The sequence below is a fragment of the Haliotis rubra genome, unplaced genomic scaffold (genome assembly GCF_003918875.1).
Source record: "Haliotis rubra isolate DU_JTF1 unplaced genomic scaffold, ASM391887v1 Scf399, whole genome shotgun sequence".
NCBI classification, from domain to species: Eukaryota; Metazoa; Mollusca; class Gastropoda; order Lepetellida; family Haliotidae; genus Haliotis; species Haliotis rubra.
Window position 1 is genome coordinate 433,598 of NW_025767078.1, and position 16,169 is coordinate 449,766.

Below are 16,169 nucleotides of genomic sequence, written 5' to 3' on the forward strand. Positions count from 1 at the left end.
TCAAGCGTCGTGTTGATTACTATACATAATTCATATAAATGTTTTTCATTTTCGTATATTTTTGTTGACTTTTGTTCATAATGATCCTTTACAAGACGATCCATGATTCCATGACGATTCCGGGTTAAAATAATATTTCTGTCTCCAACAACCTGTTAAAGGCAAGTAAGAGGATCGGTGAGATTCGACGATGGCGTCATCGTACGTGGATGCCGTAGATCGATGCTCATAATATCAATCAATTAATTGAATGACTCGATTATTTACAGGTCGCGGTCAAACAGCTGAAATTGGCCCAAGAAACAAACTTCACCCAATCTTAACAGTCGCCTATATACGTAAGTGAGTGAGTGAGTTTGGTTTTACGCCGCTTTTAGCAATATTCCAGCAATATCACGGCGGGGGACATCGGAAATGGGCCACACATATTGTACCCATGTGGGGAATCGAACCCAGGTCTTCGGCGTGACGAGCAAACACTTTCCGGCGTCGATATACGATGTCGTTCTATTGCTAGGCGTTAGAAACGTGTAGTCGTAAACAGCTGATGCGACAAAAACTTGCACTTGTTTCTTCTTAAAAAACATCTCTCCGAAGCATTCCGGTTATCTTAAAGAGGCCTGTTTTATACAATTATATTTTATCTTTGTGTACATTTTACAGAAAGTCTCTTATAACTCCTTATAGGAGTGGCTGACGTTAATTGCTTTTCTTTGACTGAATCTATTCTATATATTGGACCGCCTCCGTGATGTAGTGGTTAGAGCGTCCGCCCGGAGAGAGAGGAAGGTCGCGGGTTCGATCCCCGACTGCGTCATACCAAAAGACGTTAAAATATGGTACTTGTTGGTCCCTGCCTGGCGCTCGGCATTAATGGGTACAACAAGGACTGGTCGGCTCGGAGTCAGTATAATGTGTCTGAGTGGGGTATTCATGCTTCACTGCGGCATGGTATCTCAGTGGGCTAGCACTATAAAACCAGCTTCAGTCTGGGCTAGTACAAGTAGCCGCACATACACATACACATACACATACACATGCATGCACGTCGTCATATGAGCGAAATATTCTCAAGCACGACGTAAAACCCAATTTCGCCTCACCTCACCTATTCTATATTGAGGTGAGGCTTTAATAAACAATCTGTCTGTATATTACCGAGTCTAGACGAGCCAATCATGTGATCAATATACCGAGGAACAATCCACGCTGTCGGAGTATACGGAGTCAACGAAGTCACGGAGTCTGAGCACCCGATCCAGCTGGTCGCGTCTCACGAACAGCGTAAGTTGCGATAAACTATTCTAACCCGAATCCTCAAGGGACTCATGAACGTTCAACTCACCTCCACAATAATAATTATCAACTAAATAAGTATTCAAGAAAATACAACAACAAATATCAAAAGACGATTTACAATTGAAAAACGCGACGTAAATACCCACTCACTCACTAAATAACGATTTTACTGACGACGATGCACGAGGAACGATAAGTCGTTAGAGCGCAGTTCTATATTTACGTATCCGTATACAAAACGTTAGTATTTATCATTAGTTTTGGTGGAATACAAAATAATCTAATCCAATGCTGTGTAAATTGCAAAAATCTCTTAAACGCCTTACAAATGGTTTAAACTGAAAACCAGCCAATTAAACCGGCCAGCACGCCCAATCCTCGCCTAATCAAGAGTCTTAAGTTAATCACACACGTGCAGTGCTCTAGTAGAAGAGTTTAAGCACATGTTAAAGAGAATCACAATTAATTTCCTTCGTGGCACGTCTTGTGACGAGACTCTATATCTATTGACATGGCACCTAGTAGATAAGTGTGTTCCCCCTGGGGAGCGGTGTCAGGCCCGGGGGCTACACGTTCACTGATACCCCCTACAATTGGCCCATACATAAACCACTTCACCCCAAAACATAAACGACTTAAATGACTGCATGTCCCCTGAACAGTTCGTATATTGTCTGTTTTGTTATCCATGTTGTGTGATTCATTATGTCAGTGTCAATCATGGCTGTCAGAAAACCCATGCAATAGGATTATTGTTTACTTTGTTAGTATTATAGTTGCTGTTATTCTTATTAATATTAATACTACTGCTACATTTTGCCTATAAAAATACATTTGTCACAAACAATTTACAGTTACGTTGATCTCATTGAACATATTATGATAATGATAATTATTATTATTTTATCATGATTGAAATAAGTTTTACTGTACAATCAATGATATCTAAGGATGAACCAAATCCATAAACCTTTTAGATTTTTAAGTCAATTCGCCTTTTTGTTGCTAAATCAAATTACATGTAACAAAAAAAACTCAATATACCAACTATGGTAAGCAATATTTTATGATTGATCATTTTGGTAATCCTATGCATAATTAATGACAGCTTACATTCAAAACATGCTTGTGAATATTTTTTAAATACACTCACTACATATAACATTTCCACGTTTGAGGTAACGACGATAATGTACAGTGTGTGTACCCAATTAGACGTTATATGCACTAACGCAAGCCCAGTCAAACCGGTATAATATTCAGAAAACTAGTTTTGGAATAAATCCGAAACCCAGTTCAATGATATCATAACCGAGGGTTATCTGCAAATTCATGGACACTCTTTATCATGATTGATGCAGGAAGACGTCATATGCATAACAAAGCAACGGTATATGATGGGTACAATCATTCTCGTCACATGAATAGCTACCAAAATATCGTACGTCCCATGAGGTGTTAGTTTCTCGTCCATTCTATAATTTATTCAGGGGTAGCATTTTAATCGGTATTAAATCACAGACTCCTGTCGACTTTCAGTGGTAAGTAAAATGTCTGGTAATAATTCTAAAGTGTTAATTAGACTCGAAAGTAAGCAGTGCGTATCCTAACATCTGATTATAGACAATGGTGGGTGTACATGTCCAAATATGCTAACCTGATATTTTTTGTGCTATCTTCTTGTATTATTACAAATTATTTCACGTCAGATACGTATGAATGATCAGAATGTTAATAATTGTTACGCTTGGTAGGATGTAGTATTTTTGTCACACGTAGTACTATTTTGGATTTATTTCTGGGAGACAATATGTTCAAATTAACGTACATTAACCAGGAATGGTCATAACTGGCCAGTCCTGTGCGACGCCTGAGAGTAACTTAATAGTACTACTGCGTAAAAAATATAATAAACTTACCAGAAAAGGTCACAGATAAAGAATACTTGAGCAATATATGTATGAAGTGGAGTGCTCAGTCCTCCCTAAAATACAATACCCCTAAAATGTCATGGCCCCCAACCGTTTTGTTCCATGTATAATACAATAAAATATAATATACAGTATAAGAAAAGGTTTATACTAAATATAATATAATATAATATAATATAATATACCTAATGATTAATGCCTAGTTTACCGCGGACTATGAATGGATACTTGTAGATTCGTTTGTTTACTCCAATGAAAATATTTCTTGATTTGATTGTGCCTTGTTATACATACATGCTGATTTTATACTGTATATGTACTAATATTGACATTTAGTAATTTGTTTTACTTATCTGTTTCCCTGTATTTAACATTAAAATAATATTTATTAAACGTGTATTGTATGTTCTTTCGCCTAAATACAAATGTATATGTCAGGTATGCGTGTGTATTTCAGTGTGCCAATCAGGAACAACATTCACTCATTAAGGTCCCGTCACTTCCAAGCTTACTACGGGATTAATACATCGATATTTTCATGATACGTGCAGGATATATGTCAACATGTTCTACAGATGTAAGAGGCGGCCGTACTTCTGTTGGACATGAAGATCTCGATGGCCACGTTCTGCAGGAGGTATCGCCGTGAGAAGATGGCGCGTATTTCGGTGAAGTTCCATTTCCCATGAAGTTGATCGACGTACGCCAGTACCTGTGAAATAAACACCTGGATTTACTAACTGGGTTTATAGTAAGGGATGTTAGTGACATGAATCCGCTCCACCTGCATAGCGACATCTGAAACAGAATGAACCACGAGCTGTTCGCTCCACGAAACATGAACGGATAACAACGACCCAGTTCATATGTGCAGGAATGCTTAGCTATCATTTTCTCATTAAACCAGGCGCGTGGTGAATATCAATCTCAATTTAATGCCACTCATGTTCTTTTGGAAAAAAGTATGTTTTTCTGCGATAATATTTTACCATATTTCTTTGAAGATGAGAAAACGTATATAATAGCGTGGGTCGGTTGTATCAATCATGTCGTGAAAAGAAATGCTATGTATAAAACCGATTTGTAATCTGAAATAAAAAGAAATATATTAATTCCATACTAAATAGCTTCCATAGTAACGATATCTTCACTGCTTGTAACATTATGCCTCTGCTTAAATTGGAACAATCGATGGGAAAACGGATTCATTGATTTAACTAACAAACGAAAAGAATTTAAAAAAAACACGTTCTCAATGTATTCATAATTAATCATAATAACTACCTGTTCAACATATAGCAATAATAAACAAAACATTTAGGAAGTATCTGAATCCTGAACATCTAAAACATAATATCGGTCAATATTATCTCTTCATTGTACATCGATCCGTCTAAAATTCTAAGTCGTCTAACCCAGTCCTGATATCAACGAAGGTGCATTTAGAACAACACTGTTTCACATTCATGTATAATTATGATTCAAATGATTGAGTGGATTATTATTATGAATATAAAAATAAATAAAACGTCAATGAAAATATACACTGTGTACAATCTTGATATTTGTCATTTGTTTTTAGTTTGTAGATTTCCCTTTTCACAACATATTTCCAAGTATTTTCTTTGTAAAGTGAGTTGTAGGAAAGCAGTCTTTCAACCTGAGGTAGAAATACACATGTCCCCCCAACACATTCCTGTGTAGACATCGTCCTGCATTACTTAATAACCTAGTGTCGCTCGTATTAACATTACAGCGGTTTTATTGGTCACAGTTCTACTTAAATCACCTCTTCCGCTACTACTCTTTAATTAAATTTGTTAAAACGAAATTATCGTCGTGGAATAACTCGACGGCCATAGTTAGACGGGTAATTTTCTGAATGACTAAAATGTCCAGAATAACGAGAGTGCATCGGCTCGTGAGATTCCGGTTAAAGTCGGAGAAACACGCAAGAAATTGGTCCAAGATGTGCCTCACACCGCGACTTCCTGGCCCGCTTGAATTCTGAGATAAGATGGCGACATATTCATCGTTAATTTATTAGCCGCGTTTCATGGAATTGAGTATAAACACAGAACACAAATTATGAAAATATCTGCACTTATTGTGACATGTTTATACAGACACGTGCGCCTTGTTTATCCGAGCTCTGATCATATTTATATTTATATATTTTTTTAACTTTCACGAAACGCAGTGAATGGGCGTACGATCAAATTTCACTGTTATTTGTGACTTGGCTGTTTCGTCACGGGGGTAATTTTGGAGAGGCGTTAAATCACAAAATGTTTTCAAGTATAATTATAAGTTTAGTACACGAACAAATATATTACGGTAAATTCAAACACGTCTAACTTAACAAACTGGGGGATCGTATTTCGTCTGAATTTGAAAGCCACTATATTTAGTTTCGAATTGAGACATACCCAAATCTTCAAGATGTCATATAGTTCCACTTGGCAATAAATAAAGGGATTATTTAAGACTTCCAAGACAATTTAATCATGACTTATCAAATGTCTTCAGTCAAGTGAGATAAAACCTTTTACGTCTTAATATCGTAACCATTACGACCACAATTATTTCTGTAGAAATTCCGTCAGAAATTCAATCCAAACTTGGTATACATATTACACAGCTACTAGACTCACTAATTGGTACAATAATTCCATGTGTCAATCAGAGAGCCCAGATGGTATGTCTTGAGCAAACGATCCGTGACGTCACTCGTGAACGTGCGGCAACATTTGTCAACAAGGGTCAGTTTGACATCCGCGGGACATATGGAGGGCAGGCGGGAATTCGTCATGCAGAGGATCTGTCGTCCGAGGCACGCGGAGCATGCGCGTTAATTTATGGGGATATTAACTAACCGAACCAACACGGTAATTTCTGTTTACCACATGGGTAATGAATCTTGAAGCAATACTAATTTATCAAAATGCCAGCAATATTAAATAATTAATGTATTCCGCATGTGTACCATCGCCAAAACGAGGGCATTGTTTTGAACTGATCAAATACAAACATGACGCTTCAAACAATAAACACCCCCCCAAAACCAAATAAACACAAACAATAAAAACGCTCCTTTGTAGGATCAATGGCATAAATTTACATAGCTGCAGGAAGTAATAGAATCCGTAAACATAATTGTAAAAAAGAAAGGTCCCATTTATTTCTATGAAGCTTTATGATACCCAGCACTCATTGTTATTGCTAGTTTCATGTCAAATACGTCATAATTCCTTATGTTTAAATGCTAAATGTGTTTGTTCAATGTAAAACAATCTTATATATGTTATTTTATTACAGCATCTGATGTAAAACAATTTCCCTCTCGGACAATAAAGTATTCTTATTGTTATTATTATAATTATTAAAAAAGTGTATTTGAATTACGAATTGAGCAACATGAACACGCGAACAAACAGTGATTCATGTGTGCAGGGACATGCTCCCCAATATTCCCTTAACCTGTTTGTTTCAAAGTTTCGCGATGACGCCTGTTCTCTTCTCTCCCCTACTACTCAAGTATTCAATTCAGTTGTACATCAGATTGATACAACATTGTATGTATTCGTAATACAATGAACCATATTCACCTTAGTATCACATTTTCACTGGTATATATTTAACATTGACATCAATGTTTGGCGAAACATTTTACATGTCAACGATTTCAAATTCATATGCAGAATAGCAAATAATACGTAGCATCAATGTTCCTATCAAAAGCTGAGTAGTATATATTTCACATTTGATTTACTTCCTTATTTGGGCGAGAATTCGTTACAATGTGACAGAGGCACTTTGGGATTTGGGATCTTGCAGACATAAACAGATATATAACAGATTCATGTTAGCATCTAAACATCCCGCGAAGTTCCCACGAACCATGTCAAAAACTTCTAATTTCTATTTTAACATGGTATCATCGGTTGAAATATATCAGTAAAATTACCAGAAAGAATACAGTTCATACCGAATAATAATATTAGATCGGATAATGAAGAAATCCTTATCCGTTTTCCGCAATGCCATATGGAAAATATATGAGGGCGCATTTGAAACTGATCTAGTCGCTTGTCCTTTCGTGCAACTTAAACCATACATCTGGGGATTACCCGTATGACGAATATCATATCAGAAAAAGGGGAAAATCGATAAGGATCCCTGGTCATAAATCTCAAGGCAGTCATTTTTACACTGATCGCTGAAGCTTTAAATTGCGTGACTTCCACGATCAAACTTATGCCGCGGCGATGTCACATTCTAACGAAAATATGGAGGATAAAGACTCCCCAACCCGTCCATAATTTATCATTTTTGTTCAAATTTCATGGTAATGAATTTAAATTACAAAATAGCGGGCAGAAAGTTATCGGAGTGGGAAAATTACCAGGAGGAATAGAACACCAGCGTTAGGCGATCGTGTGGTCATTTCAAGCCTTGCCAAACACGAGGGAGGAAATATGAACGAGATTGGCTTGTTCTGGAACGGGCAAAGTCTCCAAGGAATTCCCCTTGTCTCGGTCCCCTGAGCCTTTGAGGGGGATATATTGCGGCAAATGGAAGTCGTAATTTAGCCAGGCCATGTGCCGCTACAACGATCGACCCGCCTTTATGTACAGAGGCCTTGCGCTGATCAAATTAGGCCGTGTTACGATTTTCTTGACTGACCCTTTTGCCAACCGCAGCACAAGCGCTTAATCAAATCACCCTCGGATAATCACATTATGCAATGATCAAGGCTGTTTAATTTTTAATGATAACGACGGAGTTGAGCAAAATGCACTCTCTTTCTCATTACCGTAATAGTTGCGCCCTTTCCTAATCAAATATTTATGTAGAACTGTGGAAATCGATCCCAGCTACTTTTTGACTCGCCACGGCAAAATGACAGGGGTACCGATCACTTAAACCTTGGGGGTCCTGCTCGCAGGGATATGTTTCGGTTAGTTACAGATTTGTGGTCCCACGAGGTTTCCATAAATATCAAAAACACCAATTTTGTTTCATAATTCGCAAGCAACCCGCTGTGGCGATTTCTTAAAGCGTAAGAATAATTCCGCGAGGGAAATAAATCTTAATAGCCGAATAAGCCATCTGATTTTTATTGCTAGTAATTATTTAGCTGAACCACGCCCATAAATTATATCACGAAAATCAAGGAGTAAAATCATGTGGTAGAAGCTGTGCGTACGAACTAAATATTTCAATATTTAATAAAAAACTTTCCTTAAAAACCCAATATTTTTAAAACATATTTTACAAAATGATTTTAAAAAGGAAATTCACTAAATTAATTTGTTTTGTTTAACATGCAAAACAGACGCCTGGCAACAAAACAAAACACAAAACAAACTATGGTATAAATTTAAATATTTATTCCACATGGCAGAGACATTTATCCACAGAACTAAATATCTAAACCAGCATCATTTACTATATAATTATTTTTTTAACAAGACTGCCTGCTCCTGGATATCTAAAGAAGCAAACTGCACGTTGTTTTCGAATCAATTACGGCGTGAAGCCTTGGCTTGTCAGAACGTATATTCAGTGACACAGGAGGCCTGACGAATCTCGTGGTGATACAGCTAGTTAGCATCGCCAGGTGATTCAGCTCCAGACACGCGTCCATTTCACTCTCACTTGCAAAACACAGATGCAATCTTTATAAAAGAAATAACAAAAACTCTTTATGCATTTTGGATTTTCCCTTACATTATATAATTGTTTTAGATATTTCAATGTAAACATATCGTTTTGAGTACATGTTATATCGGATAGTTATCGTTTTAATTGTTTCTTTCCAGATTAGGCAAATTTCGATTGAAAGATCATCTGGCTTATTTTTTAAACACTTATAAAATCACAAATTGTCATCATCTTGTCAAGATAAAAGTTAATCTGAAAGTGCACTTGGATAACACCATGTCTCGGAACAGTTAAGTATATAATTTGTTTTTAAAGAAAACCAAAGTATTTTCTCATTACATTTATTTGATTCCAAACAGTCTGAAACTGATAACGCGCCTAGAAAACATAAATCTACATCTGGAAGCTCATTTGTGAGGTAAAGGACCTGCCCACTGGTCAAGAATAACGGTTCATTTTCACGAATGATGTCTTGTTGACTCGTCAAATGTCTAAATTTGAGGATCGGGCTTGAGTTGACTGTCTACACTCCACACATGCGTAGTAATGGTTTTTCTGTTGTAAGTGTAAAAAAATAAATCCTCAACCATGGAGAATGAAGAAAGACCTTTTGATAGAACCACAACGCTCCTAGCTCTCTAAATCCATGGAACAAAAAAAAGTAATCCTTTTTAAATCAATTATGAACTCCCAAAAGAATCTGCAAACCAAACTGCAAAAGCAAAAAATAAATACACATGAAATGTTCTAAGGGATGACAATCCTGTGTAGATTCATGTAAACCAAAACATCCTCACCAACTTTAGTGTGCATGTGTGCGTGCGTGCATGCATGTATGTATGTATGCGTGAATGCATGCATGCATGTTTGTACTTACGCAGACCCTCATGGGTGTCCTGTGTAATGTTATAATGTATTATATTTTTTTGCCTCGCATCGTAATATATTTTTTACATCAGTCAGCATGGACGAAGTCTGTAACTGTTTCTGGTTCCGACCCTTTGTGGGCATGTATATACAAGAAATATATATACAATGAAATGTTTCCTTGTATTGGAATAGTACAGACGTCATCGACAAGACACCAACACCAACACTGCACTTTTAGCGCAAAGATTTCATGATAACCAGGTTCCCTTAATGTCAAATTGTTATCAGTTTAAATCCATTGTGGAGACACATTCAAGAAGAAATGACCTTCAGCACTGAAGACCATCTCGCGCTGGATTGAGATGTCACAATTTCATCACAGTGGCAGACAGATGAAACTAGCGTTTATAATGAATATATAATGTATATCGACAAGCATTGCTGAATAGATGAATTGCATATCAATGAGTTTGATTCGTAATTTGAACTAAGGAACAAGTTCATTGTAAAATATCCTATAAATAATAAGTTTATTGCAATCATTCAAAGTAGGAGTATATCAGAAATGTGTATGTTTCTATGTCATGTATATACAAGGAGGAACAGCCAATTCCAAATTTGGTACAAAATTAACTTGTAAAAAAATTGTATTTACTTTGGGCTGGAACCCTCTTAACCGCAAAAGCAACTGTCGACACTCTTGGTCGTACATTGAGAGGAATCACGAATTTTTTTTATTGTAGGGAACACCCTCATGTATAGATAATCTGTCTCACAGTCCCTGAACCTAATCACTTCCCCAACTGCCTTCCTCACCCTGCAATCCTAAAGCCCTAAATAAAGATGGTCACTGAATATCCCACCCGAATATGGCTCCTTTTCAACTTAAATGGGATTATTTGTTACTATCAAAATTATACATATTCAGAGACATAGTCTACGTCATAGACCAAACTAGATGCATTTGGCATAATCAATAGATGATGTCCACATACAAGGCTGGTCAGTTGCAGTGTACATCAAATTGGACTTAATGGCCCTCAAGATGTAGCTTTCTCTGTGGCATAGTCCTATATTCCATCAAAGATGTGAGCCACGTTGAAACAATTATCTCACATTTCAGCGCTGTCAAAACAAATCGTGTCTATAACGGTGACGTCCTTGGCAGTACGTGTTGAAATGTACAACGGTCATCACCTGTGGACGCGGGGAACAGCGCGTGAGCTTCCGCGCCATCCCCACGACCACCTTGTAAGTTGACCTCGCGGATCTTTCATCGTGTCAAGAAGTGTTGGTGAGATATTGCTTCATTGTTTGAAAGCCGAGGTATAATTTTGATTAAATCGGACCCACGTGGGATAAACATGTCCTGTCACGGGCCAGGTATACTAATGTCAAAGTGCGGACAGTTACTCCGGACACTAACTGACCATTCACCCCCCACGGGCTGTAACATCTACCCCCGGGCTCAACACGGACGGGGCACAGATGCACGGGCGATGTGAGATTAGAGACCTCGTTAATCCGCATGCCAGGCAATAAACATGACAAAACTCTTTTACCCAGACACTCATCACATCGTCAAAGCAGATAAACTCTCAATAAACTCGAAGGGGGGCTGTCGGAATGCTTGAAACGATATGTATGGCTATACATTTTAATGAATTTCGAATATAATGGAAAACAGTTAAAAATAATTTAATTAAATCGCGAACATGGATTCAAAACAAAAGAAAATAATAAATTCTGAAATAAAATTAAAAATGACCGCGAATATACCATTTAATATGTATATTCACATGAACGTAACTAAACCGTGATTTTGTTGGTTAAAAAAATCATATAGGACTACTACAAAGATGAGTAAAAAATATGAAAAAATATCAACACTGCACCACAATATCAAAAAGTTAAAAGGACGAAAAAATGGCGAAACCTCCACTGATAGCCCCAGTGGCCTTTTTATTTCTCACGTAAACGTGTTTGTCTTCCCTCATTTGATAATCTTGTAAATGACTACTTACGTGCTCTACATCATTATTATCGCAATTTATGGTTTCACAAATGTTCACAAGTATGTAAAAAGATGTCTATCTCGACCCCGCGTTTGTCGGTTGTTATTGTTTAAACGTGTATCTACGCCCGACACACGCAACCCCGACTTAAACAAATATACACATCGTCTACTTGTTACATACAAACGCCACACTCTCTTTACCGGCCGCAGTTGGGGGCACCGCGGCGAAATATCGTTCCAACATCTATACTTAAAGAATGTAAGCAAAAATACTTCAAATATAACTGTATTAATTTACGAGTCCACGATTGCATAAGTTATTTACACTAGGATTCTTGACAATATGTGTGATGTATAAATCAGATTTCCCTACACATGTAATCTAGTGTTATGTTAAGAAAATCGTTCACAATGAATTGGAGTCCTCAACCTGATCTTAAAGAAATAAATACACAGCGAACGAATGATATATTCAAAAATATCGATAGAATCCGGCAACAGATAACAGCTAGTTTAGCATTAGTAAATATTCAGAAGCTAGCAAGGATCTCAAGACTAAAAGTGTGTAGTATAAATATATGATTATCTCACACTGTTTTAACGAGATCAAAGGGAATTTGAGGGATCCCCGAAAACATACACAAAAAGACAGGAAAAAAACTAGATAAAAATAATCTATTTTGCGGGTAACACATGTAAAAGTTAATCGCCCGCCCGACATGAGCCTACCAGACAGCAAAAACAGTGTTTACATAAGAAAATATTGAAAATACTTTGTGCTAAAATATTGCAGAAAATATGTTAAATGTGTACGCAAAATATCTTACACATTGAGCACCTGTTAGTCCGCACCCTTCCCTTTCCGAAGGTTTACAGCTTGGCGAGCTGGGATATTTATTTATTCACCAATAAAACACTTCTGTCATGTAAAAAGGGAAGATGGTCACACATGGTCACTCAGATGGTCAGTCAGAATGGAATGGATTAAAAATTCGGCTTTCATTCCAGTGCGCAAAATTGGATGTTGTAAGATATGATTGATAAAAAACCCTTTACACTTGTTTGAATAACATATTGTGATGACAACATATTTTATGGATAACGGTGCAGGAATCCGTATCGAAACGTCGCACTCACGAAATAAAAGAATTTGTTATCCCAAAATTGTCATTGGTGTACTTCGCAACTTCTAAAATGCCTTTCAAAGATGTCAACAAAATTAACAATTCAAGAGTTATTTTCGATAAAATCAACAGAATCACATATCAAAAGCCTCCGACATTGAAACAAAATATTCCTTGCAATATCAAACGTCAACCATGTATCGAAACAATATCCATTGAGCGTGAGGCAAAATATCGGAGACAATTATATGAACGGTTCAGGAACGACACCGGGTGTTCGAGAAGAAGGTAAACACTGGTCTCTGGTTACTCTGGAACAAAGCGGACTGACTCACCGACAATTTGAAAACATAAGATATAACTGGGGGATCAAACAGTCCATAAAAGCGAGGTTGTTCACAATAAGACTATCAACTTCCGAGCTACAGTGAATTAAACCAAATATTAAAGCTGTCAACAGTTACGGAATATAACAAAAACAGGAACACAAAAATCAATACAAGGCTACAAATATACTGAGAAAGATCTCAAATGATACAATATTCAAAATAATAGCGACGCTGGTCTAAACAAAACGTCGGTCAATGTCGTAATAGTGTATTAGACTGTGAACTATATATATTTTATGAAACAATACAAAACAGAAAATAACTCTGGACACCTCTAGTCCTCATCAGCAGAGACAAGATGGGAACCTGTTGATTAGAAACAAACTGCGTCATAAAAGATACCTTGGACTGTATCCCCGTCTACCAATATGGCTACAAAGGCAACGACCCCAAATGTCTTCAAATTGAATTCAAATCAAACCATACTAGAATCAAAGATGGGAACCTTGAGATTAGAAACTGACTGCGTCCTAAAAGAAACCTTGGACTGTACCTCCGTCTACCAATAGGCTAAAGGTAACGACCTCAAATGTCTTCATATTGGATTCAAAACAAACTACATCAGTGTCGAGGAGGGCAAGCTAGTATATAATGGTCATAACGCCTCTCTGACAGCTCCTTGTCATATTAGACAAACTACGAGGACGTGAACGACATACCCACCACCAGCTGGGCCTGGGAAACGACGAGCGCCATGTACATACGCACAGAAATGACTTTAAAATGTGTTTCAAGAATAATTCCAGGTCCGAACTTAATTAATCATGGTTTAAATACCCCGCCTTCGTATCCTGTCATGGTGTATGTACGTCTTTGAGTGGCATTTAGAAGGTGTGGAATCTTCCTCTTTATGGTGTAAGTTGACAGCTCTCATGAAAGTAACCAACTTGGTATTTAGGTCTTTGTTTAATTCGCCAAAGACATTGCTGGAAATTGTTTAAGATTTTTGTTTGTTGTTTGACGCCGAGTTCAGGTATATTCAAGCTAAATGACTAAATCTGGGCCAGACAATCTAGTGATTGGCATCATGAGTTTCAACTGATGCAATATAGTATGACGCCAGATTTCGTTGGCCACCACATAAGACAACCCGGGTTACCAGATAATCTCCAACCCAGATCTTCAGGGGTAGTTTTAAGATATAAATATGTTTATTTAACCAAAATACAATTAGTATCTATCGACACGATATTGGAAATTATTATTATACATATTCATATTTAAAATAATAAGTGCGTAAAACTATCATGTCATCATCGTGTGCGCGAATATTTACACATATTATGCAATTATCGGATGTATGTTTTGAAATGATTATATTCCACATACATTCTCTGCAACATTTAACCCAAATTTGACATAATGAATGATTTTTGTTTGTTTGTTTGTTTGTTTGCTTGTTGTTTAACAATGCACTAAGCAATATCACAGCTTTATGGCGGCGGTCCAACCTGAATGAAACATGCATTACACAAACCATTGACAAATACGAAAACTCCCTCCACTGACGCATTTCCTTGATCAAAACCGTTCCAAACTATTCTCTATTGTAACCATTACTTCCGAATACAAAGAAACTATTCCAAAAAGATGCATACAAAAGTACAAGGGCTTAAACAATGAAGTTTCGTCATTACGGGTCAAGAGACTTCGGGAGCAGGTGACGTCGGCCATTTTGAAGACGTCTTTGTTGAGTGAAACAGCTTCCTTCCTGTTTGTTCGCGACGTCAAAGTTCGATCTGTCATGTCCGTCCCTTGTCTCGGTGAATCAGGAAACTATTTGTAAAAGAACACAGCTAATTGAAAGACTGTTATTTGTTTAATGGCTAAGTCGGTCGCCTAAACCATCTGAAATTGGCCCCTCTGGGTGAACGTTAATCTCGCTGTGATCTCGCCCTGACGTGATGTAGCGACGAAAACACTGCCACAACCAACGCAAGGTGTTCGACTAGAAGAACACAGAACCAAGCATTGAATGATACACATGTATCGGTGCAAACTTGTGACAGATTGGATATATACCCCAGACAGACAGACTAATGATTTCAGTAGGACGTAAGTGTCAGTCGAGGAGCGTGATTTATAAAGATTTGGTCTACCGTCGGTTTCCATGACGTTGATGTATGACGCGGATTAAAAATATAACATTAGCAATTGCTGATATGGATCGTAGTTTGCCTCAAGCGACGTCGGTATATGTATGAGGAGAATTGCCGGGATAAACAATATATTAGGGAGTTCATGTTTTTTCATCAGTCATAAAGGTGAAGTCTGGTGAACTTTGTCGCGATCAAGATTATTGCACAAATATTGCGATGGGTATGTGTGTGTGCGTGTGTACGTGTGTGCGTGCGTGCATGGCGATTAGTCAGACCTTATACCGATTTTATAGCTCTGGTCACTAAGATACTATGCTTCAATATGACATGGATACCGTGTCATCGTATCCCAATTGCGTAGATCGATGTTCATGCTGTTGATCACGGGATTAAATTGTCTGGTCCAGACTCGATTATTTACAGACCGCCGCCATATATGTAATTCCACATAAAGATATAACTAGAGTATGCACCACTAATATTGTATCGGAATTTTGCGAGTGTGGCGTAAAACAACGAACCAAACTAAAGATACGGATACCCCCTCTGGACCAACCAGTTTTCATTTTAAAAAACAACAACAATACCCCCCCCCAAAAAAAAAACACACAAAAAAACACACAAAAAACCAAAAAAAAAAAAAAATACAACAAACCCCTAAACAAAACAAACCCAAAACAACAACAAAAACAACCAACACGCCCAACGCCTTGAGCATGCACTAGTGCGTGGATATGTGCGCTATATAAGTATCCAATAATAATAAAATAAAT

At 37.3% G+C, this 16,169-nt stretch overlaps 1 protein-coding gene across 1 annotated transcript in view; it reads right to left on the minus strand.

Moving 5' to 3' along the window:
- The window catches only part of LOC124287018 (neurobeachin-like), a 263,526-nt gene that overhangs the window by 18,778 nt on the left and 228,579 nt on the right, over positions 1 to 16,169 (minus strand). Inside the window, 1 exon segment of the mRNA XM_046723474.1 lies at positions 3,825 to 3,942. Coding sequence (XP_046579430.1) covers positions 3,825 to 3,942 — 118 coding nt within the window.